Genomic DNA, 26,102 nt, shown 5'->3' with positions numbered 1-26,102 from the left:
TTTTGATAGTGATGGATAGGAAAAAATATATAATTTACCAGCCATTTTTTACCAGGCTTTCGTAGATCGTAAATTATATAATTAGCACTAAGTAGGTAATTGGAAATCGTGGAGAGCTTCATAAGTTAACGAAAGATTCCGACAGATTAACAAGAAGCTATATCAATGCTTAGATATATATGTAACTTCGAGGGGCGACTACATTATATTTCAGTCGCTTTACACCACTCGGCCAGACTCGACTGTACGTCGTGGGCCAGTGACTTCGTTCCGCCCAAGCTCCCACTTTGTCTTTCCTGCAACTGTGCAGCCATGGCGGCCCAATTCTCAGCCGCGCCCCTGCATACACTCAAAACACACAGTGGTAGGTCCTAGATTTGTTTGCTCTTGGGACATTCCCAGCTAACGTCGGACTTTCGTCCAGGCCCCATCAACGCCGTGACCTTCTCCAGCTACCCGGGCACCTACATCCTGACCGGCTCCTCCGATCGCGCCATCCACCTCTCGCGCGCCGTTCCCAACAATGCAAACAAGCCTGCACCAGTTGCAGAGACTTCCTCTCCCATCCAGCGCTATGAGGCGCACGGCTATTCGGTGCTGGACATCGCAGTCGCATCCGACAACGCGCGCTTCGCGAGCGTAGGCGGCGACCGCCAGGTCTTCCTGTGGGATGTCGAACAAGGCATCACGACTAGGCGGTGGGGCGGACACAACAGTCGCGTCGAGGCCGTTCAATTCGCGGGCGAGGGTGACTCCGTGGTTATCTCTGGTACGTTCCAATACGCGTGGCGGGTTGGCATTCTACGACATTCGACTAACCCGGTGTTGTTGGCGTAGGAAGTGCTGACACGACAATAAATCTATGGGATACTCGCTCCAACGCCTATAAACCAATCCAGACCCTCCCCGAAGCGAGCGACACTGTTTCCACCCTGCATGTGCACACACCCACATACTCGATTGCCAGCGGCAGCTACGACGGCCACGTGCGAGTCTACGATGTCCGCATGGGAAAAACTACAGTCGATGTTTTGGGCCACCCCGTGACGAGCGTGCGGTGCTCAGCGGATGGCAATGCGTTACTTATCTCCACATTGGACGGCTACATCCGCATGCTGGACCGCATGGACGGAAAACTGCTCAAAGCGTTTGGAGGACCAGGAGAGAAAGAAGTTCCACAACCGCTCGCTGGGCTTAGAACACCGCGACAAGCTTACCGGAACACGGAACTGCGGATTCGATCTGTTTTTGGTCGCGGGGACGCCGTGGTCTTGAGTGGAAGCGAGGCTGCACAAGGCGACGGTGTCGGCACTGGAGCCGCAGCTTTTGCTTGGGATGTCCTGAGTGGGCAAACGATTGCGACCGTGCCCATGGGACCCAAAGTCAAGGCTGTGAGTTGTGTTGCATGGACCGAGAAAGGGGGCTGCTGGGCGAGTGGGTGTTCTGATGGTATGACCTTCTATGTCCCTTATTCCGCTGCTAAACGACGCAATGCTAACTTGGGATCCAGGGACTGTCCGGGTTTTTGGTTAGCCAACATGGCATCTCCGCACTGAAACGTGCAGCCACCGGAGGCATCATTGTTCCCCACCTCTCCACCCCGTGCTGCCCTTGTCTTCTCACCGTTCGCACGAATTATATTGCAATTGAGCGATATAGTGGAATTGCCAACGAAACGAGGCTCGGAGAAATTTGTAAATCGGAGGTTGCTGGTATAAAACCGGGATTCTTCCCGAGCCCAACAACATCTCCATTCTCCCATCCGCCATCTCCTCTGAGCGCATTCGACAACAAGATGAAGATCTCATCTGCCGTGGCCCTGACTGCGACGGTGGCATTGAGCGCTGCTACTAATGTCACTATTGTGCGTCCTAACGAGCCTTTTGTTCCCAACAACAAGCTCCCCAAATCCCACGCCGAGTCCGATGGAGGCGCAATCGTTGACCTCTTTACAACTCTCGGCCGGCCGGTCAATTGGAAGCTCATTTCCAAAACCCGCCTTGAAGGCGATACGGGTGAGCCGGAGGGCATGGCCCGCATCGGAGACGACCGGTTCTTCATTTCAGCCGGACAATGGACCGTCCCGACCAAGACATACCCTCATCCGATCAACGGCACGGATCGCAGCCCTGGCGCTGGCTTTGCACACATGCTTGTCTATGATGGTCAGGGCCGACTCATTGCCAACGCGACCCTGACTCCACCCGGCGATATCCAATATCACGGTGGCGGGATCGACTACGATGGCCGCTACATCTGGATCACGCTGGCGCAGTATCGACCAAACAGCACGGCCACCATTGTCAAGATCGACCCACTTACGCTGGACCAAACGCCTCTCTTCCGCACCCACGACCACAACGGCGGCATTGTTCACGATACCATCACCGATGAACTCGTGACACTGAACTGGGGCGGACGCAATGCCACCACCTGGTCTATCAAGGATTACCCGCACGGTTTTACTCCTCTGCCCGGCTTTACGCCACCGCAGTCATCCGTGCCAGATCGGTCATTCTATGTCGACTACCAAGACTGCAAATTCCTGGGTCATCACATACTGCCTGCTGACATTGGCACTGCTGCTCGCATGAATTCCAGGAGACCTATCATGCTCTGCGGTGGTGTGGCTACCATCCAGTATGCTTCGTCTTCATTCAACCTCGGTGGACTCGCCCTCGTCGATATACAGACTATGCTTCCACTCTGGGAAGTACCCATCGAGCTACTAAGCGACCTAGGGACTCCCATGACCGAGAACCCGATCGACGCCGCTGTTGTGGATGGAAAGTTGAGGATCTACGCTGTTCCGGACCAGCATAATTCGACTTTGTATGTGTACGAGGCGAATTAAGCTAAGTGACATTAACAATGTGGTGTGACAAGATCGATGAATGGTATATATCGCATTAGCATAGTGTAATTCAGAGAAAGAAGCACCGGGTTACATGCAACAATTCATATATCATCAATCGAGTTATCCAGCGCGATGATGGGGAATAATATAACGACACCGTAGACGTACTCCTACAAATTGAAACTGGAAAGCAAAAAACAAACAAACTTTTGCAGACGCCTATACGCCCTCAACCTCCGTATCAGCAGGATTCTCCAGTTGCATCGGCGCATCTTCCAAACCAGTTTCAGATCCCTTCTCCGCCTCAAGGGCATCGATCGCCCGACGAAGTTCATCCTCCCCAACAATGATCGTTCCCGCGCGCGCCGTGCTCAGAAAGCTGATCTCCACTGCATCCGCTGCGGCATCGATGTCTGGCTTGAGATGGTGGTGTATCGTTGGTGGTAAGGGAGTGAGGGTATGTTTCTTGCCGGACGTACCCAACCGGGTTCCGATCGTGTCGAAGAGTGCAGGCACAGAGCCCAGAACACTGCTCCCGTGGCTTCCAACGATATTGACGTTGCCGCTATCATTACTGCTATGGCTATTATCGTTGCCATTGGTTTCGTGCCCTCCTCCGAGAGTATGGGTCGCCTGAGCGAGACGACCCGCCACACCGCAGACGATACCCGTCGCCTCGAGAGGAAGGTCTCTGAGATCGAGCATGATGGGAATAAGGTAGTCCTCTTTCGAGCCTAGGAGAAGACCAGATCCGTCCTCGTAGTCCTTGTGGGAACTGGAGAGTCTCGCAAAGCGAGGCAGAAGACGCTTTTCAAGGAGGAGTGACGCGGCTGGGTCCAGAGATGGGAGGGTGAGAGAGAGGAAGCGCGGCTCATCGACGAGAAGAACGGTTGTTAGGGCATCGCGGAGGATGGACATTGAGCTTTCTTCCTCGCGGTTGTACTGGTGATGCGCTGCGCATTGCACGAGACGGAGTGAGTCGTCGACGTAGGGCGAGATTTGGCGCTTGCGCAGGCTGTCGAATGTGCGGGTTTGGAGCTCCGCTAATGTAGATGGTGGCGGTGTTGCCAGGGGAGTGGCGTTGCTCAGTCGTCTTTCTGGGTGTAATGAGGGTGAGCCAAGTGGGCTGGTGACGAATGTGTCCGTTGCATTGTCAAATTGGAAGCCGCGGCTTTCGAGGGCAGACATCACGCTTGTCTTGCTGTGGAGGGGGACGATTATATAGTCTGAGAAATAGGTGGAGATGAAGAAGATGGAGCTGTAGGAAACGTCAGTGTTAACTTCTGTGATGTGGAAGTATACCTAGTATCGTTCTCACGTACATTCCAGCCATGGCGAGCGGGCTAGTCAGCTCCAAGACACGCTTGCCTGCCTCCAGGCCCTGTCCAAGGACCTGCATGGCGATATAATCGTTCTCACTGACCTCTACACGAGATCGCAGCGAGGCGTTGACCAGATCCAGTTGGTTCATTAGAGGCGTGAAGTACTTGTCGACAAGTCGCCGTGGGCAGATCACAGAGACCTCCACGGGTGTAATGGAGATATTCAGGAACGCAGGCTGATCGTTCGATTTCCTGCCAAATTCAGGTTCTATATCATCGAGGACCACATCTTCGTCCTCGGGTCCCTCTTCTTCTAGTGGAGGGATCTCATCGAAGAGCAGTCTTAGTACTGCCTTCAGGAAGTACGGGTACAGGTCCAATGGGATATGCACCAATACAAGGTTCTCATCCTGATAACTGTTAGAGAGTTGCAAGACCAGGGGGTTGCAATGAACTCACAAGGAAATTAACCTGGGCATCGATCAGGGTCATGGATGAATCCATCTTCGCTGGCATTGTTGGATCTTCAATCGGGTGGAGGCGCTTAGACAAAGCTGGTCGAGACGAGGAATTGACGATACAGGAGGTGAATTCGTCTCACTCAGTTTGAGTGAGAAAAGTCGTGCTATTCCTTGCTTTCTGGCGCAATGAAGTTCACGGGTGGCATGGTGTTCGATTCGGTACACTGCAGCTACCCGACTATGACGCCATTGTCCACGGCGATGATAGGGCCAGATGGGATGATGTCGTTGCGCAATGGCACGGCACCTTGAGGTTATAAGAATGCTGCCTAAGCAGGAGAGACGCAATCCGAGCAAGACGCACCGTTATGGCGTCAGTTCGTGATGGATGGGCAATGCCGGTGCGGATGAGTCAAGTGTGAGAAGTGTGGTCGAGAGGCGAAAATATTCACTCGACAACGTGACCGACCATTTTGGTCTTTTCTCTTCCTCTTTTTTCTTCCCAGCTAATTATCATTTAGTTACCCAATCTCTTCATGCAACGGTGCTTTATCTTAGGGCCCACTTGCCTCACCTTCGTGCTTATCGTCTTCGCCTAGGATCGGCCCCGCGCTAGGCGCCGCTCTCGATGGGGCACGGACAGGGCTGGATATGGTGTCTGGGAACAGACCAACAGCCTTAGAGAGGGCACGATATACATCATTCGTGCTTCGCTTGCCAGATGCTGCATGTCATAATGATGAATCTTCGGGTCTTCCTTTCCCCAGATTTCTTGATTAAGGGGAAGATCGACCATGCATCCGACAGCGCATCACAACGTGCCTTATCTCTCCCCCGCCACTAGTTACGTGCAGGAACGATGATCTGTACTACTCATCCGCAGACTTGCCTTGTGCGGAAGGATTACGCCTGAGGTACTACGACGGCTACTAAAGTCCCCGCTCTCAGCTGACAGGTCCGTGGATTCCGACTAGTCATTCATGTCACTAGTCATTCATGTCTTAGTGGACAGGACTCTCTCTTGGTGCCTGTGAGATAAAAAGCAGAGACGACAGGCAGCCAGTCGGGAGCGGCAGGTTTATCTTGCCTTCGGTAGCTGACTGAAGGCGTTGACTCCCCCGTCTTCCCCCCTTGTTGAGCACCAAGACAGAATCGTCCAAGCAAAGACAACAGCACATGGAATTATGATGCCGCTGCACATGAATGGCACTTCCTCTAAACTGGGTACTGAGCATTTGGATAGTGCTGGGTCAACAGTCATAAGTACGATTTGCCGTTTGCGGGTGAGGGAAAAAACTTGGTAAAGCAGCTCTTCGATCACAACTTCCGCAAACAGTAGGACCCATGGCCTCTCACAGCCATCTTAATTTTTGAGACCAACCGCTTTTGTTGATGATTTCTTTGATCTGCCCGCCCGGTATGCGGCCCCTTGCGTCGAACAACAGGCAGAAGACTCGCCTTTTGCTCTTTTTGGCATTCCTCGGCCATTTGGAGCATTCCTCACGCCGAATACGACTGTTTGGTTATTTTTCTCCATTTACTGCTATGATCTTCTAATGATGGCACTCGATGCGTTCAGGACCCAGTAGCATGCTTCGACAGCCCCTAGTGCAGATCATCACAAGGTCTATTGTTTTGATTTTCCTGTTATAAGTAGTAAAGCTCGTCTCACTTCGATATTCTGTTTGCAATCAACAACACAGCGACCGACCTGCGCTGATTACAGTCGACAACCTATTTTCGTTCTTTTTAATTGTTGTTTAACGTCGATTCATCGATCTCTATATACACTCGTTCGAGGATCTCCCTATCCTCATTAAACAGCTGTCGATTGTCATTCGTTCGTCGTTAAATGACCAGCTTCAATGTCTAGATTCTCGCTAGTTCTGCTGGCGGCATGGGCCGCCAAACTGGGGTTGGCCAAGGATGTCCATCTGCAGTGGGATGTCACTTGGGTCAACGCTGCCCCCGATGGATTCGAGCGTCCGGTGATTGGGATCAATGGCCAATGGCCCTGTCCCCAGGTGGAGGTGGTTCTCGGTGACCGTCTGATTGTTGATGTGTACAACGGCCTTGGAAACCAGTCGACTGGTATTCACTGGCACGGCTTTCATCAGTACATGAGCGGTGCCATGGATGGGAGTAGTGAGGTGACTCAGTGCCCCATTGCCCCGGGCCGGAGTATGCGCTATGACTTTTTGGTATGTAGTGGTTTTGTATCTTTCTTCTGTTGGAAAAGAGGCTAACAGTAGCCGGTTGTAGGTTGAACAAACTGGAACCTACTGGTATCATTCGCACAATATGGGCCAGTATCCAGATGGATTCCGTGGCGCCTTCATTGTTCACGACCCTGCGCCGCCGTTCCACTATGACGATGAGTTTACCCTCACTCTCAGTGACTGGTACCATGAACAGATGCCGAACCTCCTCGACCAGTACCAGTCGCAAGCCGGTGGGGTTCTCGGGTTTGAACCCCTCCCGGACTCTGCCCTGATCAATGACAACTCTGGAACACAGATCAAGGTCCAGCCAAACAAGACGTACCTGGTCCACATCATCTGTATATCAAATTGGCCTGGTCATGCGTGGGTCTTCGATGACCATGAAATGACGGTTGTTGAAGTGGACGGTGTTTATACGGAGCCCTACGCTGTTGGAGACAAGATGCTACGTGTTGCCCCTGGCCAGCGCATGAGTGTTCTGATCCACACCAAGAGTGATGCTAGCGAGAACTTTGCCATCTGGGACACCATGGACGTCAACATGATGTTCGTCTACGAGGACAGGCCCATTCCACCTGGCTATAACCCCAACGCTACCGCTTGGCTTGTCTATGATGAGACTAAGCCCCTCCCTCCACCTCCGAGCTTCAATGATCTGGACTTCGTTGACGATGTTGGCCTGACCCCTCTTGACCACGAACCGCTTCTGGGACCCGTGGATCACCAAATCGTTTTGGAGACTTCCGCCGAGGCGATCGATGGTGTGCCTCGGTTTACTATTAATAACTCGACCTACCTGTCCCAGAAGGTGCCATCACTGTACACGGCCATGACAGTTGGCCCGGAATTTTCATCTGACCCCGCTGTCTATGGCGACGTCAACCCTTACGTGGTGAAGTACGGCGAGGTCGTTGAAATCATTATCAACAATCATCACAACAATTTGCACCCGTGGCACTTGCACGGTCACCAGTTCCAGGTTCTGCAGAGATCGGCTGTCGATGGAGGCTACTTCAGCGGTTACTACCCCAACGTGTCTGCAACTCCGATCCGGCGTGACACCATCATGGTGCAGAACCACGGCCATGTTGTCATTCGTTTCCGTGCAGACAACCCTGGTGTGTGGTTGCTGCACTGCCATATTGAGTGGCACGTCATGGGCGGCTTCATGGCGACCATCATCGAGGCTCCGGAGACCTTCCCCCAGTCTGAGAGGCCAATTCCTACCGACCACTTGAACGATTGCGCTGCTTATCCTGCCCCGGCTTTTGGAAATGCCGCAGGCAAAGCCGGCCTTGATCTGAGCGGTGCTAACACTATAGTGCCCGTTGGAGGGGGCTCAGGTGCCATGTACCCTCCCGAGGGGGAGAGCATCGCTCCTGTTACAGCCTCTGCTCCAATTGCTCCGGTTGCTCCAGCTGGCCCAGCTGGTCCAGTTGCTCCTCAACCTGAGTAAGCATTTTCCCCAGCGGCGTTTCTAATACAATGCTAACTTTATGACAGAGTATTCGCCGCTTGTCCCGTCCATCTTCGGCCACCACCACCTCATGATGAGCCTATTATCATTCATTCGGAGGAATCGAAGTAAGCTTCATCGATTCAAGTCTAGTTTTCTGTTCTAACCGGTTTAATTAGGGAATTGCCCTCCCACAATGAGAACAACGCCTATGTTCAAGCTGGCCATGACAAGATTAAGACTCATGACTCAGGGAATGAGAACGACGCCAATGTTCAGGTTGGCCATGACAAAATCAAGACTCATGACGCAGGGAATGAGAACGACGCCTATGTTCAGGTTGGCAATGACAAGATCAAGACTCATGACTCAGGGTAAGGACAAGTCTCCACACCCCAGTAAAAGCGACCATGCTAACATGCTCATGCAGATATAATGATCTTCCTGAAGGTGATGAGTACTGGGAGGAGTACGAGCAATTGTAGACTCCTTCATTCTGACTTTTTTGAAGCACGTCATCCTTGCAGGAGTGTTTTCCGCAAGGCTTGTACATACATCGTTTTCTTATTCCCAGTCGTTATTAGGCACGGGATAATCATAATTCATAATGGGTTGTCTTCATCCACTTCATTTGGGTTCTTGTTAATCCAGTTATTAATAAATTGAGCCTTGAAGTCATTCTGATCCTTTTCAATCCAGTATTAATTTGAGCCTTCATTCAAGTCATTCTGTCTACTTCTAGCTAGTCAGATTCACACATACACCCCTCTCTCCAACACAACATATAACCCTGACCTTGACAAGAAGCTCAGCGACATGCTCAATCCAGCCCCTTGAAAACCTCCTCAAAGCGCAACTCATTCCACCGAACATCTGGCTTCAAGCCTGCAAACTTCCACACCCCATCCACCTTGCGATAATAATGCTCATTCGTTGCGTGGGAATGACCGCGCAGCTTGACGGTCTCCAGGTCGATATCGGTGTAGACCTGATGCGCCGCACGCAGCTGGTGGTGGCCAATGACTTCAGTGTCGGAGATCTTCTCCCACCACGTCTGGCCCAGCAGATGCTGGGTCTTGATGGTACGATCGCCCAGGAAGCCTGGGTGCGTCACCATCGCCATGTAATCGTCGGCTGACATGTTGTCCCAGCGTTTGAGGCCGATTTTGGTGTAGTCGACCTATTGAGAAAGGTGCGTTAGTGTGGGATGCGATATTCATTGGTGTAGTAGACATACGGTCAGGGTTGGGGCAATGATGCTGCGGAGACGGTCCCAGTCCTGTCTCGTCTGGTTAGCGACGGCTTCTCTTCAATTTTGTAGGGACAATACTTTTGCATCATAGCTGTCAGCCCAATCGAATACCAGCTTGGATAAGACAAGGTAGTCTGTTCCTCGGTTAGTTTGAGATCGCTCAGAGGGGTTATATATATTTCGGACCTGGGAAGCTGATGTCCAGATTGGGTTCGGTGCTGTTCTTGACTGCAGGAGACATAGTGACTGATGTTTATGAATTGGTTAAAAGAAAACAGGTACAATTGTATGGCAGCAATATGATATGGTAGCTGGCTAGGTGTATTTACAGAGAGGAACCGGCCACGGAGAAGACTCTTCCAAGATCTTTGGCCATTCTGGACAACTCTTTTCAGGCACCGGATAAGTGAATGCAACCAAATACATTGGCTGGAAATGTTGGGCCCATGGGGTGGTAGGTGGCGTGGTGGATAACTTCCGCATGCGGTCATGAGTGAGGCGGATATGCTTTCAGGCACTGTTCGCGGGCTGTTCCACAGTGGAACTCCCAGAAAAGCAAAGTAATATTCTGGGCCTCCAATAAATACTCGTTTAAGGGTAAAGCGGCTTCCACAAGCGGCAGGACTTGTCCCTACGGAGCCGACTAGTGTTCTGGGCCGAGGAAATAGAGGTAGGTCTATATAGCTGATTTCAGCCAGATTATATTTACAGATCTTTTTTAATCAGAAAAACCCCCATATTAGGTTCCTCTCGTCCTAAAAAACGTCCCATTTCCTTCACTCGTTTCCGTTCAACCAAAAAACCTCGATCAAAATGGTCGTTACCAACCCCAATGCCGCCCAGCCCGAGCTTGCAGGAAAAGTCGCACTCGTGACTGGCGGCGGCCGTGGCATCGGGGCCGGAATCGCATTGGAGCTGGCAAAGAAAGGTGCCTCTGTTGCAGTCAACTATTCCAGCAGCCCAGGGTCCGCCGAGAACGTCGTTCAAGATATCGAGGCGCTGGGAATGGGTGCTCGTGGCGCCGCCTTCCAAGCAGACCTGACAAAGCTGGAGGCGATTGAGAACCTGTTCCGACAGGTCGTCGCACACTTCGGACGACTGGACATTGTTGTTTCGAACTCGGGAACTGAGAAGTTCAAGCCGCTAAACGAGACATCACTGGAAGATTTCAACGAAGTGTTTGATCTCAACACCCGCGCCCAGTTCTTCGTCGCCAAGAACGCCTACGACTACATCCAGCCTGGCGGAAGTGTGGTGCTAATGTCCTCCATCGCCGCAGGAATTGGTGTTCCGGGCCATGCCCTGTATGCTGGCAGCAAGAGTGCTGTCGAGGGTTTCACGCGCTGTTTTGCGGCGGATTTCGGCAAGAAGGGCTGCACCGTCAATGCGATTGCTCCCGCCGGCATCAAGAGTGATATGTGGCTCAGCAACTCGTGGCGTTATGCGCCGGGCTGCGATCAGAACTCATCTCTTGAGGAGATTGAGCAGGCCCTCGCCCATGGCAGCCCGCTCAAGCGCTGCGGTGTGCCAGCGGATATCGGCCGCGTTGTGGCATTTTTGTCTAGCCCCGCTGGGGAATGGATCAACGGTGAGTGGAATGTTGACTTTCTTCCTTCGATCCCTTGACTGAGACTCAGCTAATTTTGTTTAGGTCAAATTTTGCCGCTGAATGGTGGTGCCAACATTTGAGGGAGTTGTTGTGTTTGGATCCTGTTGTATCCAGAGCGACCGGGATAGGACGTTAGATAGTCCGGCATGTACAAGGCTTGACCGGAGTAAATTGCGATATTGCATAATTGTTTTATAATTATTTCGATATTTACTCTCAAAATTTGCATGCGATTAATCGAGTTTTAAGTAGACCGATCATACTGTGTTCGTTCAGGTAGGTTCGTACTTCGGGCGCCTGTTCCTGAATTAGGGCTTGACGATCACGGGACAGCGATTTGGATAAGTCTGCCACGACATTTTGAATCTTAAAAGACAGACGCAGTACTTCGTCTTTGTGGACTAGAAGAACACCTGAATGTGAGAATTCCCATAATTCCTTGGTCAGACGGACCTCTTGTAATCATCATGGCAGCCGGATTTGGAAGTTGAAGCCAGTGCCACCGACTTGAAAACCGTTAATACCAATCAATATCTTCTTGTCAGTCTTGAAGCGGAAAAGAAAGCACTAGACCGAAGCCAAAATTTAGCCTCCCCATAGAAATCTCTGTGGAAAATTGAAAAGCTACCGTTTTCGTTCACCACACCACCCGAAAGGGACGGGGTTTGTCAGATGGCCCGGCAGACTCCCGTTTCCAGCGAGCCAGAAGAAGTAGACATTTGGAACCGTATGTCTACTGGTAATGGGAATTCCGCTTATAATACCTCTTGACTCTGATCATCGACAGCGCAACTGGTAAACACGTATACTTTCGCCTCACACCAAAACCATCACTCTCACCATGGCGCCGTGGATCCTCGGAGACAAATTCAACACAGTCTACCCTCATAAGGGGTCTATCAAGGCCCTCTGGGAGACTAAGTGGAAATTCTGCGTATGTGCATTCGGACTTTACCTGTCCTGCTAAGAAGACTCGCCCAGAGATGAAACTAACCTTAACTTGAGCCATTAGTGCCAGAAATCCGTGTATCCGTTCCACGATGGCATGTACGAGGACTTCGAGCCCATCTTTCAGAGGCTGATTGCGGTCCGTTGGAATATGCTTTGGTCCATTCAACACAATCCTAACAGTATATAGGAGAACATCAACGATGCCTTCACGGACGCCTACACCAACGCGTTCCTGCCCACCGTCACGGCACTGGAGAACGAAGCCGCGGAAGCCATGAGCGCCGGCAAAAAGGACCGGGCATCAGACCTGTACCGTCGTGCAGCGGTGGTTCTCCGAATCTCGCGCTTCCCCTACGTCAGCCCGTCGACCAAGCCCGAGACATCTATCAAGCGCGCTGCCTTTGAGCGCCAGAAGCACCTGTACCTCAAAGCAGCTTCGATGTGGAGTCCTCCAATTAAGGAAGTGGTGATTCCGCACGCACGCCGTGCGGGCAAAGACGGTGCCCAGATCCCGCTGTACGTGCGGCTGCCGGAGGAAGCCAGCGCACAGAACAAAGTGCCCGTCGTGCTGCTGATGACGGGGCTGGATGGCTACCGTCCTGACAACAGCCAGCGCACGCACGAGATCATTGGTCGCGGCTGGGCGACTGTTATCTGTGAGATTCCAGGCACCGCGGACTCGCCTGCTGATCCCGCGGACCCGGAGTCGCCTGATCGTCTTTGGTCCAGCGTTCTGGAGTACATGGCTCAGCGGCCGGAGTTCGATATGACCCGTGTCGCGGCTTGGGGTCTGAGTGCTGGTGGCTTCTATGCTATTCGTGCTGCTTGTACGCACCGTGATCGTCTGGCTGGATCTGTTGCTCACGGTCCGGGTTCTCATTACTTCCTGGATGGTGAGTGGTTGAGCCGCGTCAATGACCATGAGTACCCTTTTACGTGAGTATCTGTCACCAGAAATCGGATAAATTCATTGGATATACTCACACATGGACAGACTCACTCCCTGTCTTGCGGAGAAATTCGGCTACACCGATGTAGCCGACTTCGAGAAGAACGCGCAGAAGAAATTCTCTCTCGTCGAGACCGGTGTTGTCGACCAGCCCAACTGCCGACTTCTGATGCTCAACGTATGTCTATCATCTTCACCATTTGTGAATTGTATGCTGACAGGCTTAGGGTGTGAACGACGGCGTTGTACCCATCGAGGACTCCATGGTCCTCTTCAGCCACGGCGGTCCCAAAGAAGGACGGTAAGGAAATTTTTATTTTAACAGCGTGAGCATACTGGCCTGACTGACCACTTGACAGATTCTTCAACGGTCTCGTGCACATGGGATACCCGGATAGTCTGCCAGTTGCCTACAAATGGCTGGAGGATGTGCTTTCTCCTAACGCTCCGGCAGCAAAGAACTAATCGTATGGGATGGATTCAGAGTATCGGTGTTAGGTTATCAGTTTGAATTGATAGTTAGTGTTTAATGGATAGGTACTTGTTAACAATCCACTCCGTAGACTTTCGTCTTATTTAAGAGGAACCTCAGTGGCACAATTTGACATGAAAGTGGTGTACATAGCCAAAACGCCCGCAATGCATTCAGAATAGCTTTTTCCCAGCCGATAAAGAAGGGAATGCTGTAGTTCATATCGACACACAAACAGTCAACCTTAATCATCTTCTTCAACTCTCGCCCGCTTCGAGCCCCGGTCATCCCGTTCAGCTTCCTGAATCCCATAGCGTTTCTGACCAGCGCCTGAAGTCACATCGGCAATCATGCTGTCGATACCGAATGGATCGGCAGTGTCCTTCTCGAATTGAACAGGACCCTGGCGTTCCTCTGCATCAGCAGCACCCTTGAAACCTTCCTTGGCCCGTCCCAGAACCTCGAATCGGTTAGTCTTCTGGAGCTTGCTCATTTCACCTTCGCCACCTTCGTCGTCGTCGGCGTCAACTTGCGCTCGGGGACGGTAGATGCTGTTGATGGCGTCCTGCGCGGCGAACAGCGGCTTATCGTAAGGGTTGTCTTCGTTGAAACCGGCATGCATACCGCTAGTTTGGTTGAATAGACGGGAATCCCACATGGACTCGGAGCTCTGTGTTGGTTTGGCCAGACCCAGCGCGACCTTCTCGGAGATATCACGATTTTGCTCACGCGCCATTGTCTGAATGCGACGTTCAGCACCCATGCGGGACTGGCGAAGCTGTCGCTGAGCCTCCTGGCGCCGCTCACGGCGCTGCTCCTCGCGTTCCCGTGCTGCCTCGTCACCACTTGGGGAACCTGACCTAGAGGAGTATGGGGACGGACTGCGGCTGACACTTCGAGAAGTTGATCTTGCCCGTGAAGCGCGCTGCTGGCTGGGACCGGCGCGCTCCTCGCGTGCCTTCTGTGCCAGCTGTCGAAGATGCTCCTCCTTCTGTGCTTTCTCCTTCTCTGCCAGCTTCTGTTGCATCTGAGCTCGGAGCGACACTTCCTCGCGAGCGTGCCGGTCCGCTGTGAATAGGGCCTCTGCGAACTGGGCGAACTTGTCGTTGATTGTATTTTCCTGCAGTCCACGACCATCCGCGGCCAGACGTTTGTCCAGGGGGACCGTATAACCCTTCGGGTTCTTCCAATTCGAGACGGGGGCGGGATTTTCCAGGCTTCTTGGTCCTCCGCGGTCAGCTTACGGGGCGGCGAGTGCATGACCGGAGGGGGAGGGGACGGCGGGCCACGAGGGATCTTCTTGTGCTTGAACTTGGGCGGCTCCATCGGATCCTGCTGTCTCTCGACGATTTTCATGATGCGATCATTCTTGTTCGTGTTGTCACCCATCTGATTCGCCGGGGTGTATCGCACAAAAGTCGGTTCTGCTCTCTTTCCGCCCTTGACGTTCTTCGGCTTCTGCGCGGACACAGCTCCCTCGACCAAGTTTGCCAACGCGCTCTTGGTCTTCTCCATCTGCTCCTGAATCTCCTCCTCCGAAGGCCGATCCAGAGAAACCTCACCCATATCTACCCGCTGCCGGAGCGGGATCAGATCCTTGAACGAAGCATGAACAATGTGGTTGTCCCCGTGTCCGCGCCGCGCGATCGCATCGTACTTGACTTTTCCCTCCGCATCAACCTGCACGGCTAGTGCATTCGAAGTAGATGACGTTCCCTTGCGGCCCATGTCAAGGGGATATTGCGCAACGAGAATTTCCGGAAAGGCACCGCCATCGCCAAAATCTTCGGGCGCCCGAGGTCGCCATCCTGCACGGTTTCCGTAGGGGGAGGACCGGTTCTCTGCGAGGGATTAGATGAGTGATCAGTCCTTTCGTTTCTTCAGTCTCGCGATACAAAACTCACCCGCAGGACAACTTGTGTTTCGTCGAGCTGGTCGGCGCCCACCACACGCGGGCCCCGGGGTTGCGCGTGCGCCGGTAGCTCTTCTTCCTCGCCGGTGTATTTGGGCTTCGGGAGGGATTTGAATAGCCCCGATGCAAGTGAGCTCATTGTGGACCTCGGTAGCAGACAAGCGCTGTCCAGTTGTGGGTTGGAAAATGAGCAGGAGAAGAAAGTTGTTCGAGGCCGGGCAGTGGCAGCTGCACTTCTGGCGTGGGTCGCCGACCGTACTGGACCGTGCGCCAGTTTGTACCGGTCGTGGATTCTGACCACTACTAGCGGAGGTGTAGATTATAACGATGCATCCTCTCTATCACTCTTGTCAGGACTTATATGCATATATATATTCTACAATAATGGTACACATAGGTGAACGATGTGTGGTAAAAGCGCATCGAAGATCCAACGAGACGCAAATTATGGCCACAGACAGATGCAAAGCCTAGAGGTGGCTATATGGTTGATCGCGAGATCTCGGCGAGACAGAAACTAGATGCGGGCGCATAGGACAGGCAACACTGTCCTTATCACCGGCATCCACAAAGTGATCTTGTCCTTGATAACTATACCAGATCTTCAACCGTTTCGGCAACAACGGGGCTGGATCATAGAACCCGAGCAGTTTGAACTATGAATCAAATTAGTATCTAAACCAAGATCTCCCATTTTCGACTTACCTTGATGGTATCTTGGGAAATGTTCAGCTGGCCTCGTTCTACCAGTCCAGCCACCGGCACAGTCACGTCGATGACCCTAGGCTCGGCAAATCCGTTCTTGGGTTTCTTATTTGTCGGAGGAACATAACCGTACTCGGCTTTGGTGATAACCAACCCATCTTGCGCCTGCTCCCGAGCCTGCCTTTTCTGCACTTGATCGAGAATGAGCTCGATGGCCTGCCGACTCTCCTCTCGCCTCTTGGGAATGAGCTTCTTCAGCTCATTGTGCCGGCGAGCTGCTGCCTGCCGACGCCTCTTCCTATCGCGCGGGCGAATATAGCCAAATTCGATGGCACAGTATGCCAGCCAGGGGAAGATGGTAGCTAGCACTGCGGCGTCCTGGCTTGCTTCTTGTACGGGACATATGGTGATGGGGAGTGTGATGCGTTGGCCAAGTCGTCTCCAGGACACGTTCATCACGATACCCTGTTCCGCAATGCCGATTCCAAGTCCCATTCGGGTAAACTTGCCGACCCGTCGTACGCCCATAACATTCCATGCAAGAGAAAGGCCAAAGTCGACGGCGCCGGAGACTTCCAGTCGCACCGCACGGGGCTGATCTGTGTTTGGGATGGGATAGTAGCCCTCCGAGCTCCACTCCGCTCTGACAGGATCGTCGGCCGGTTTGCCAGAAAACAAGTTTCGCGAATAGGTCAGAGACAGAGCACCGCCTCCGGGAGAGGCCTGAATCACAGCCTGCCAGGATTCTGCAGCACGGTCTAGCTCATCCTGCTTTTTCGAAAGTTCACGCAACTCCTCGTCCTGTTCTTCCTCGTCGTCTGCGGCGCTTGCTGTCTGCCTGTCAGGCTTTGAAAAGGACATTAGTCCAATTTGCAAGCTGTCTGATTCACTAGCGCCTCTGATTATGGAGTCGAAGCTCAGATTGATAAAAGGGAGGCGCATAATGGCCTCTGGCCAGGTTAACATGCCACTAGACCAGGTGCAGAAGGCAATCTTCGTTTCAGCAACCTGTTTAGTAGCATGCACCTGAAGCGAAGGTGGCGTTTCCAATAAAGACCGAGTGAATGTACTCGTCACATTAACATTGAAGGGATTGATGCCAGGTATTGGCTGAAAGGCTCTCTGCACACTGGTTTGAAAGGTTGGCACAGGGAGTAGGAGCGCAGTCGCCGTAACAGTAGAGCCATTTAGGACGGAGAAGGGGCGTCTACCCCATAGTCTTGTGGTGCTTGTCAAGGACTGGCTGGCGGAGGCACCAATTACAAGGTCTTTGGCCACAAGGGCCAGTGGTAGTGGAACCTAGAGAACGGTCAATGTCTATTAAACCTGGCGAGAGCATTGATACTTACTATCCGCTCTTCCTCAGAGTCATCTTCATGAGTGAGTGTAAATTTTTGTGTAGGACATTTAAGCACGCCCGCAATGCCGGTCTGTATTGTCACATCTAGGGGCTCGGGCTCTTCTGTCTCTTTGCCTCCACCAGCCGAAGCTTCATCTTCAAGCTGTTCTTCTGGGTGACTCCAGAATTTGGATATGGAGATTGGTGCCTTGAAGTTGTAGTTCAGGGCATAGGAAGAGAGCCGGGGCGAAGGTAGATGAAATGTCACATCATTGTCCTCTGCATTCACACTTATTGTGTTCGATGCATTTATCCCCAAGGTAATGTGGCTCTAGCGGTTCAAACACAGGTCAGCACTGCACCAATGATGCCACGACAAGACACATACCCGACTCAAAACCATACTATCCACAGCCTTCCTTTCCCGCGCCTTCATCGTCTTCAAGAACCAGCTCCGAAACTGATCTGCCGACATAGTCTTGACTCCGACTTGCTGGTGTTGCGCCTCTCCTCCAATCCCCATGGCACCACCACGGGCCCATTCCTGTCGCACACCCTCTGCACCCAGGAGATCATAGACTTCGCGCTTCTTGGGGTCGATGAGCGTCGTGTAGGCATCTTGGATCTGGGTGAAGTGGTGCTCGGCGGCTTCGCGTAGGTGCGGAGGTTGTTTGTCCGGGTGGAAACTGAGCGTGAGGTTCCGGTAGGCTGAGCGAATGTCGGTGTCGGTCGGGCGAGGCGTTCGCGATAGGCCTAGCAAGGCGTAGTAGTCGACCTCCTCGGGATACTCCGCGACCAAGCTATAATCAGCCTCGAGCCCATCGTCCTCTGAGGCCCCAAACTCCTCGGGCCTGGGGATAAAAGGAGACGACATGGAGTCACGCTGGGCTAGCTTGACATGGTGGTTAGTTGTGGGGATAATCACCGGTCGGTGTGATGACTTCCGCCCGGAGCTGGAGAAACTTGCCTTTGTTTTGTGGGGCCCGATCGGCGTGGTCTATACAGCAGAGAGTGTGTGTTACCTGTAGTTTAGGTATAATGATGGCTCTAGCTATAGTGAAATAGATGGGTTAGGTTGAAATGGCACTAAATCACATAACTGAAACACACTGCACAATTCCCGTCGAGTGCCTGTCCTTCCTCGCCTAACTTCGCCCTCATTCTCTGCAGAGCCTCCCGGACCACAACTCAACTCCGTCTCAGCACCATCTCCTAATCACCCGTCCTCCTAACCATGGCTGATCTGTGGAAAGGAACCAAACCGCCAGTCTACCGGATTGACCTGTCTCTGCCTCCCGCTGAACGATATGTCGCGGTTGCACGTCTCTACGGCGAGAAGATGCGATCTCTGACCGGCATGTTCGACGAGTTGATTGAAGGGGTCTCTCCCCGGATACCAGTGAACGTAGTCCATTGCCTGGCCCGTCTCTTTCTACGCCGGTTATACACAGCCGAGGAGACAGCCGAGATCCAAGGCATCAGCCTCGAGACGGGGATTGATCTCTACCTCCTGATCTGCCTCAATGTCGTGCTCGATCTGCTCATGGGCTGCACTAGTGGAGGTGTACGATGCAAAAAGGCCACCAGTCAGACGCATATGCTGCACTTCCGCACCCTAGACTGGGGGATGGATCCTCTGAGAGAACTGATCGTGCAGTTTGAGTTCATCAAAGGTGATGAGCCACAGAAAGTGCTTGCAACCAGCATTACGTATGTGGGCTTCGTGGGTGTCTTGACGGGCGTGAAACAGGATCTCAGCGTCTCTCTCAACTTTCGACCGGTGCATGATCCAAGTCGCAATTGGTCTTTCTATCTCAACCACCTGTTCGTCCTGCTGGGACTCCGCCAATCTATCTCGTCCCTTCTTCGACAATGCATTATGCCTGCCTCGTCCCAGGAACCTTCTCTCATGTCTGCAATTCGTCTTTGGTGCTTTGGGCGCTCTCCATCTCATGGACTGAAAGACCCCACTCTTAAGGATATTATCGCTCAAGTCCCCAGCCTCCCAACAACAGCAGCCTACCTGATATTCTGCGACGGTACGATGACAGTGATCATGGAGAAGGACCACCGCGATGCTTTTGTGCGCACATCTGAATCATTCATCGTCACGACCAATCACGACCAACAGCCCGGCTCTAAGCCAGCGGAGGCCATCGCAGAAGATAAAAGGCAACACGCCGGCCTAAGTCTGATTTCCGCTGACATCCAATCTATGGCCGATCTCATTGAAGAGAGTAGCGAACGACTCGGCTGTATGCAGGATAAGTGGGATGCCAAAGTCCAAAGAGAAAAATCCAGGCATTCCTGGCAAGCTGAGCTGGAAGAGACCGACCACTCAAATTTTAACCGTTCATCTCTGCGATTGAGGAAGAAGAAAGAAGAAGAGGCGGCCAAGAAGAAGAAGCAGCAGGAAACCTCCGAGGATCTGGGTGTGTTTATTACAACGTCCGAGGCGTTGGAATGGCTGAATACATACCCTATCGTGAACGAATGCACCCATTATGCGGCCCTTATGACGCCTTCAGAGGGACGAGTTTCCTGGGCGAGGTGGTACTCGCCTGAGATGTTGACTGATATTTAGATGGTTGGATCATACGCGTTTTATTCATGTACATACTGGGGAATGAAATACAGAACAGCTGAAATAAATTTGCTAATATTGACCAAATATCTGGTGTCTCAAATTCTGTACTCTTCTATGCATTTCTGTCTTGTTGATGCTCGGCCTAATCCCAGCGTCCGAAGATCCTCCGCGGAATAACTAGAGCACTGCCCTACCTCGGTGATGTACAAGACGCCCGTCCATCTACTGCAGAGTCTCTGGAAAACAAGCTACCTTTCTCACTAGCTCGTTTCCTTCCATTGGAGAATGGCTTCCTGACAGCAAGAGCAAGGGCGCTTCTGGTTACCTGTTAATTGCTTAGCGTCCAGAAAATTGGATGGGCGGAACGACTACCCTACACTTCACCTTTTTAGGGGAACATCCCATTCGAGGCCTCAAGTCAAGTTCAAAGTGATAAGAAACCTTTTTCTTGGGCTGCTATAGATATACATATACAAACAGAGCACTCAACAGGTCCGGAAAAGACAAGGGCAAGAACACGCAGAAAATAATATACAACGGAGGTGAGATGAAGTCAACCACCCACATTAAGCCCATCTGTTGTGCAAATGCTCTTTAGAACAATCAAGCAAGACCACCTTCATCATCGACATCATTGAAAAACAGTAAAGAATTGAATGGAGTTGAGAGGGGAAAAGTCCAAGAGCAACCTTACTCCAACGCTTGTACGAGTAAATGCAAAAGATGCATAACTGAAAATCGTGTGAAAAGCAGGACTGCAATTGAAGAGAACGGTTGGAACCCCTCTGTATATTAATTTAAGAGAGACATTGCCCCCTTGAATTCTGAAAAGGTCTCTCGAGCAAGGAGGAATATGAATCTCACTGGTCCTTGATCCAAATAATGCTGCCAGGAGGAAAAGAGATATCATCAACCCGCATGGCATTTAAAAGATATTCTCGAGGCATGGCTCCCAAAAAGAGGTCTTCACTGTGCGAGCCAGGAAATTGCGAAGGAAGTGTGCCAGCGTGAACCTTGGCCTCGAGCGACGGCCCGTCCAGAGCAAAGCCAAGCGTTTCTTCCATACGAACTCGGTCATTCAAGCAATCAGCCATCGCCGCTGTACGTCTCTGCAAAGATGACACCAGCAGCAAAGAGCTGTCCCAGTACCTGCTCAGCTTTTTGAGTGCACCGAGGGCACCTCGAATCAAGGACACACAGTCTGAGAGCTCGGACGTCAAACCCGCAGCACTGAGAACATCCACGGCCATGAGAATGATGTACCCCAGAAAGGGATTTAGGAAGGTCACACTTGGAGACATAGGATCTGCATTGGAGCGAGAGGACTCGATTTCGTCGGCATATTGATCAAAGGCGAGGGCGATTTTCAAAATTTCCACAGCATGGAATCGAGCACGGCGAATGTACTGGTCTAGAACTTCGGCTCGGAGGCTCTGATACCGAGCATGTCGGTACAACTTCATCAAAGTGCCATGATAAAGCATGTGGATCGAGATGAATGTATCTGCCTGCTTTGTCCGGATGCTTTGCTCAAGGTTGATGACGGAAAATACCAGATGCTCGGGCAGTCGAACAATCCAATCGCTTGTCTGTCGGTAGATGGACTCGTGGAATTCTTCCGCCAACCGGCCATACGCTTCGGATGGAATATGGGGTAGTCGGAAGACATGGAGTGAAACATCACCCCAGTAAGCCAGTATCTCGATCAGGATTGCCATAGCGCTCAGCACAGACCGATTGTCTTCTGTTTCGGAAGGGGTTTGATTCAGGATAGTTTGGAAGTAAGGTGCTGTAGCGTATTGCTGCGTTTCATAGACATCCTCTTGGCAGGGCAGTCGCAGGAGAGCCGATTCTGAAGACATCAAGGTGGAAGACGCTGAATAGAGACTCGAAAAGCGCTTTTGAATTTATTAGATTTCCCACAATTCTGTTTCTGTGTTGAGGGGTACGTATACTCACATCCAACATGAATGTTGCCCAAAATGTCCGACGACGGCATTCGATCAATGCTTGCGGATGCAGGCCATACTCACAAGCGTGGCTTTGGTCTAAAACAACGCCACCAGACTCCACATTATATCGAAGCCCATATACCGCTCGCCCTGCCGCCCCGATGGAGTCCCAGCACCCAACCAAGGACCCGGTGGCATAGTACCAGAGACTCATAATGAGATGACTCTGGGCAAGTTGCAAAGAAAGGCTGTATTGATTTCGACTAATGGCAAAACGTGCGATGCGGGAATATCGTCTAAACGAGACCACGTTGTCAGGATGCTCCGAGAATACAGAGCCCAGGGCCATCATCGAATAGAGCAGCATCTTGTCCTCAGTAGACTTGGTGTGACAGGACCTTAGCCATAACATGAATCGGGTATGAGGAAACATGTGGTACAACCCATTGTTGATATGAGAGAAGTAGCAGTCCACCAAACGCGTAGTGATCTCTGGGTCGGCATCATATGGATCTAAGTTCCACGATTTCACAAGTGGATCATCGGGGTCAGCATCCTTGAGCTCACGAAGAACATCGGAATATTCAGGTAAACGATCCGGTTCGGCGGATTCTGGTTGGCGTGTAGATGTATCCCCAGAGATGGATGAGGATGGCGGGATTCTGTGCATTCGAGACCGATACGCTCGGTCTGCCTCGGCCATAGTCTCGTAGGTGGTTTCTCCCATACTGGGCCCTTCGGATATTGGCGAATGTCCACTGGTTCCCGCAAGGGAGGTAGAGCTGTTGGACCCCCGAACAATATTGTACATGGATGGAGAAACATCCGAACCGGTATGACCAACAGGAGAGAACCCTTCTTTGCTGGCTGGTCCTGATTGGGATCCTTTTAACGAGCCTCGCCCCCCACGCGGACTGTAATAATGTCAGCGGTAATGTTAGTGGTTTGAGCTAGAGGCAAATCCACGATTCATCCTCCCAATGAAATACTTACGCACTCTCAAATCTGCATTCTCGTCCAGATTTTTGACACTGATCGCATTTTGGAAGGTTTGGCTGGCACTTGATTTTCTTCTCACGACAGGTCAAGCATGCCTGTGCCAGTCGTTTTCTGGGTCTTCCTGCTTTGGTGACCCCCCAGTTTGCATTCACCGGAATTCCGTCGACAGCCTTAGGGCAATGGGATCCATCTGCATATACATAGCAAATTCCTTCTCCTTCGATATACCGCTCATCAACGACATGGGGTCGCACGGAACGTCTATGTGGTCGGTTCGTTGTCTCTGGCGATGACATGTCACTCGCTGCCTTTTCGTGAAATATCGTTCCTTGTACTGGCAACTGTGAATGCTGAAATGACGGGACAGAAGAATCGCTCCGGGTTACTGCGTGATGCTTAATCTCTCCGGGACTTTGCATGGTGACTCGTGCCAATCGTGGGAGACTGCCGATATGCGACTGAGACAGAGGTTCTGAGAGGCCCTCAGACGGAGATACGTGGGATGACAGGCTTGATTCATGTTGCCGAAACGTGTATGTGTGATCTCGACGCTCAAGTGCAGGTGCGGGTACTCCAAATGGTTGTGAATAATATGGCTGAGGCGAGCTGGAGCCAGTCGTCGGGGTTAACAGCTGTCTGACGGAAGGAAGTTGCTCAGTCTGACGGCGCTGCGATCCAGTATCTGCCAGAGGAAGACTAGCTGCCGGTTCGGAGCTCTCAGGTGCTTGGCGCTGTCGCATGTACTGGTCCGATCCAAACTGTAGGTTCCGTGGAGGGGGAAGCTGGTATGGGTTATTCCCATGGGCTGCTAAATTAGCTGAACGCTCCGGTTGTTGCTCCGAGGGTGCTTCGTCTGCGGTGGGTAACATACGACCGAAGGGTCCGACATGATAGTTTGACATGGCCGGCTCTCTGAGCGTAGATTGGGCAATGGAAAACCGATTTCCACTTAATGTGACCAGTTGCATAACAGTACAAAACAGTCACCTGGCGATTCTCTGCTTGTTTCCAAAGCTCTTCGCGTTCTTAAGCGGTTCCAAAACGCCGTGGGGACGCCGCTTCTTCAATTGATCTGATCTTTCTTCAATGGCCTCTGATCCCAGATAGTTTAGCGAGCAGGACCTAAGGAAGGACAAATGAAGATTTAGCAAAGGATCCAATGCCACCACGTCTTTGGGTATGTATGCGCTGAGACATACCAATTTAGCACGCTCTTGTCTCTAAGGATGCAGCGTAGATTAATCTCAGCGTCCAATTGAATCAACTGAAGGCGAAAAATTCCATGCAGTGAAGCCGGATGTCTTGTTCAGGTCCCCTTCGAGTATTTGAATAGAATATTACTGTCGCACTGCGACAAGCAAAGCCCACACTCGTCGTCTGCACCCGATAGCTCGAAAGTTTGCCCCAAAAGCACGATCCAGGGGTTGCGCCGTATCTTGTTGAGCAGAAACGAAGATGGAAATTAAAAGACCAAAGGGAAATTAGAAGACCAGCATCCTCTCGCAAACGGCCCTAATAGTCACGGTCCTTGCTGCATACTATCCATACCAGGGTGGCTGCAGGATCCCAGTGATTTGCATAAGCATGGACCGATGGCTTCACATTAAATTGGGACCAGCGCTTGCAATCATCAAACAGCCCCAGAAAGCGCAGACGGACTCTGCGCCGGCGTACTTAAGGATATGCTCGTGCTGAAAAACCACACCGGCGGCGATGAAGACAAGGCGTACGAGTGAGCGGCAAAAATAAAAAACCAACGAGAAGCTGAACTGCCTAAAATCTCGGCGAGCAAGGTGAAGCCGCTGCTGATTTGGTAGAACTGCACGTTAACGCCTGAATAAGTGAACGAGAAACCTATCCTGCCATAGACGAAATTGACAGAGTCGACAATGAGGGCCGTAAGGATCAGTTCACGTGTCAATATTGTGGCACGCAGCTTGATTATACAGGGTGAGATATCCTGGTCGGAACCCTTGTCGGCCACTGGCTGGCGGAACGCGCCCTGAAAAGCGTAGCTAGAAATAGCGCCTCGGCGGCAAATGTCAGAGACAAAGAAGAGGAAAGATTTGCCGTAACGCCGTCGGGTGGTTTGTGGGCAGTTTAGACCAGGGCTTCCCTTCCCCCTGTGAAGTAGAGTGGGGGGAAAGATTCCCTCGAATGGGGAAGTAAAGAAATAAGATTAAAAAATAATAATCAAGAAGGGAAGAGGAAGGGAAGGAAAACCAGAATTAAAAAGAAGAAGCAAAAAACCTTCGACGGGGAAGAAGAGGAGAGAGGAAGAGGAGGGAGGGGGGGTCGAGATCGAAGTGAAGCTTCAGAAAACGGCCAAGCATGTATTCTTGGGTACAGGTACATGCGATTAGATTACGTGAATTTGAGAATACTCGTGCTTACTATGGCTGTGACTTAAGACTCTTTACTCATGACTGCGATCGACGAGTGGAATCGATCTATACTTTTCTTGGACTCTCCGTCAGCACATCGCTCGCTGCCCCGCGAGTCTCGGGGGCCAGTGAAAATAGATTAAAAAAAAACGGATGGCAGAGACAAGGGTTTCAAACCTCTTTTGTCCATTCACCGTGTCGCTGCGCAGCTGCAGGCGGCTCCCACGGCATCCACCCACTTGTTCCTGACGCCACCGTGGATGCGGAAGAGGCCGATGAGGTTAAAACAGTACATCCGAGAAGTACAAGGTTCCGCGAGGTTCGAGTACTACTGTACAGGATAGATCACTCAGGAGAGTGGATCCAATTGCGCAGTCAGTTGAAGATATCGGCATTCCGAGGCCTAGCTCTAAGACCTGGATTGGCACTCCATAACGGATCACAAATAGCTCCTGGTGGAGGCGGCCGCAAGCCTCCCTTGGTTGAATCCGCTCTCCCACGGCAATTGAAATGGATGCCGTGTATTATTAGATGTGGGGAGGGATTATCTGGAGCCCCGGTGGTCCTTTTGCTACTGCATCGCTGCACCGTCGGGGCAAGGGGAGGGTGGGCTAGAACAAGGCAAAAACGTTGTTGGTTCATGCGCCTTGTTCCTACTTGCTCGGTTGTTTCT

The 26,102-nt window shown here is 51.8% G+C and overlaps 11 protein-coding genes across 11 annotated transcripts; 7 read left to right on the top strand and 4 right to left on the bottom strand.

Moving 5' to 3' along the window:
* Positions 1 to 312: 312 nt before the first annotated feature.
* Positions 313 to 1,556, top strand: N7510_004794 (WD40 repeat domain-containing protein; the record flags this gene model as incomplete). Its single annotated transcript, XM_056976720.1, is given in 4 exon segments — positions 313 to 364; positions 425 to 639; positions 658 to 769; positions 838 to 1,556. The coding sequence occupies 4 exon segments, from the start codon at positions 313 to 315 to the stop codon at positions 1,554 to 1,556; spliced, it is 1,098 nt and encodes a 365-aa protein (XP_056836676.1).
* Positions 1,557 to 1,795: 239 nt separating this feature from the next.
* Positions 1,796 to 2,854, top strand: N7510_004793 (uncharacterized protein; the record flags this gene model as incomplete). The annotated part of the gene is made up of 1 exon (XM_056976719.1): positions 1,796 to 2,854. The coding sequence occupies one exon, from the start codon at positions 1,796 to 1,798 to the stop codon at positions 2,852 to 2,854; it is 1,059 nt and encodes a 352-aa protein (XP_056836675.1).
* A 222-nt stretch (positions 2,855 to 3,076) lies between these two features.
* On the bottom strand, positions 3,077 to 4,695 carry N7510_004792 (ACT domain-containing protein; the record flags this gene model as incomplete). Its single annotated transcript, XM_056976718.1, has 3 exons — positions 3,077 to 4,115; positions 4,180 to 4,589; positions 4,639 to 4,695. The coding sequence occupies 3 exons, from the start codon at positions 4,693 to 4,695 to the stop codon at positions 3,077 to 3,079; spliced, it is 1,506 nt and encodes a 501-aa protein (XP_056836674.1).
* A 1,810-nt stretch (positions 4,696 to 6,505) lies between these two features.
* Positions 6,506 to 8,318, top strand: abr1 (multicopper oxidase abr1; the record flags this gene model as incomplete). Its single annotated transcript, XM_056976717.1, has 2 exons — positions 6,506 to 6,841; positions 6,903 to 8,318. 2 exons carry the CDS (start codon positions 6,506 to 6,508, stop codon positions 8,316 to 8,318), a joined length of 1,752 nt encoding a protein of 583 aa, XP_056836673.1.
* A 40-nt stretch (positions 8,319 to 8,358) lies between these two features.
* N7510_004790 (uncharacterized protein) lies at positions 8,359 to 8,696 on the top strand (the record flags this gene model as incomplete). Its single annotated transcript, XM_056976716.1, has 2 exons — positions 8,359 to 8,477; positions 8,498 to 8,696. The coding sequence occupies 2 exons, from the start codon at positions 8,359 to 8,361 to the stop codon at positions 8,694 to 8,696; spliced, it is 318 nt and encodes a 105-aa protein (XP_056836672.1).
* A 442-nt stretch (positions 8,697 to 9,138) lies between these two features.
* arp1 (scytalone dehydratase arp1) lies at positions 9,139 to 9,811 on the bottom strand (the record flags this gene model as incomplete). The annotated part of the gene is made up of 4 exons (XM_056976715.1): positions 9,139 to 9,498; positions 9,556 to 9,597; positions 9,649 to 9,704; positions 9,757 to 9,811. The coding sequence occupies 4 exons, from the start codon at positions 9,809 to 9,811 to the stop codon at positions 9,139 to 9,141; spliced, it is 513 nt and encodes a 170-aa protein (XP_056836671.1).
* Positions 9,812 to 10,383: 572 nt separating this feature from the next.
* Positions 10,384 to 11,259, top strand: arp2 (hydroxynaphthalene reductase arp2; the record flags this gene model as incomplete). Its single annotated transcript, XM_056976714.1, has 2 exons — positions 10,384 to 11,158; positions 11,222 to 11,259. 2 exons carry the CDS (start codon positions 10,384 to 10,386, stop codon positions 11,257 to 11,259), a joined length of 813 nt encoding a protein of 270 aa, XP_056836670.1.
* A 761-nt stretch (positions 11,260 to 12,020) lies between these two features.
* On the top strand, positions 12,021 to 13,544 carry ayg1 (heptaketide hydrolyase ayg1; the record flags this gene model as incomplete). The annotated part of the gene is made up of 6 exons (XM_056976713.1): positions 12,021 to 12,113; positions 12,192 to 12,266; positions 12,318 to 13,066; positions 13,125 to 13,257; positions 13,307 to 13,380; positions 13,439 to 13,544. 6 exons carry the CDS (start codon positions 12,021 to 12,023, stop codon positions 13,542 to 13,544), a joined length of 1,230 nt encoding a protein of 409 aa, XP_056836669.1.
* A 251-nt stretch (positions 13,545 to 13,795) lies between these two features.
* On the bottom strand, positions 13,796 to 18,381 carry N7510_004786 (uncharacterized protein; the record flags this gene model as incomplete). The annotated part of the gene is given in 7 exon segments (XM_056976712.1): positions 13,796 to 14,778; positions 14,796 to 15,390; positions 15,456 to 15,560; positions 15,982 to 16,119; positions 16,169 to 17,467; positions 17,518 to 17,838; positions 17,896 to 18,381. 7 exon segments carry the CDS (start codon positions 18,379 to 18,381, stop codon positions 13,796 to 13,798), a joined length of 3,927 nt encoding a protein of 1,308 aa, XP_056836668.1.
* A 360-nt stretch (positions 18,382 to 18,741) lies between these two features.
* N7510_004785 (uncharacterized protein) lies at positions 18,742 to 20,091 on the top strand (the record flags this gene model as incomplete). The annotated part of the gene is made up of 1 exon (XM_056976711.1): positions 18,742 to 20,091. One exon carries the CDS (start codon positions 18,742 to 18,744, stop codon positions 20,089 to 20,091), a length of 1,350 nt encoding a protein of 449 aa, XP_056836667.1.
* Positions 20,092 to 20,954: 863 nt separating this feature from the next.
* N7510_004784 (Zn(II)2Cys6 transcription factor) lies at positions 20,955 to 23,947 on the bottom strand (the record flags this gene model as incomplete). Its single annotated transcript, XM_056976710.1, has 3 exons — positions 20,955 to 21,992; positions 22,054 to 22,960; positions 23,040 to 23,947. The coding sequence occupies 3 exons, from the start codon at positions 23,945 to 23,947 to the stop codon at positions 20,955 to 20,957; spliced, it is 2,853 nt and encodes a 950-aa protein (XP_056836666.1).
* Positions 23,948 to 26,102: the final 2,155 nt, after the last annotated feature.

The sequence above is a fragment of the Penicillium lagena genome (genome assembly GCF_028827675.1).
Source record: "Penicillium lagena strain IBT 129212 chromosome Unknown utg000002l_segment0_segment0, whole genome shotgun sequence".
Taxonomy (NCBI): Eukaryota; Fungi; Ascomycota; class Eurotiomycetes; order Eurotiales; family Aspergillaceae; genus Penicillium; species Penicillium lagena.
The sequence above is the reverse complement of the archived record's forward strand: the minus strand, read 5'-3'. Positions and strand labels throughout refer to the sequence as shown.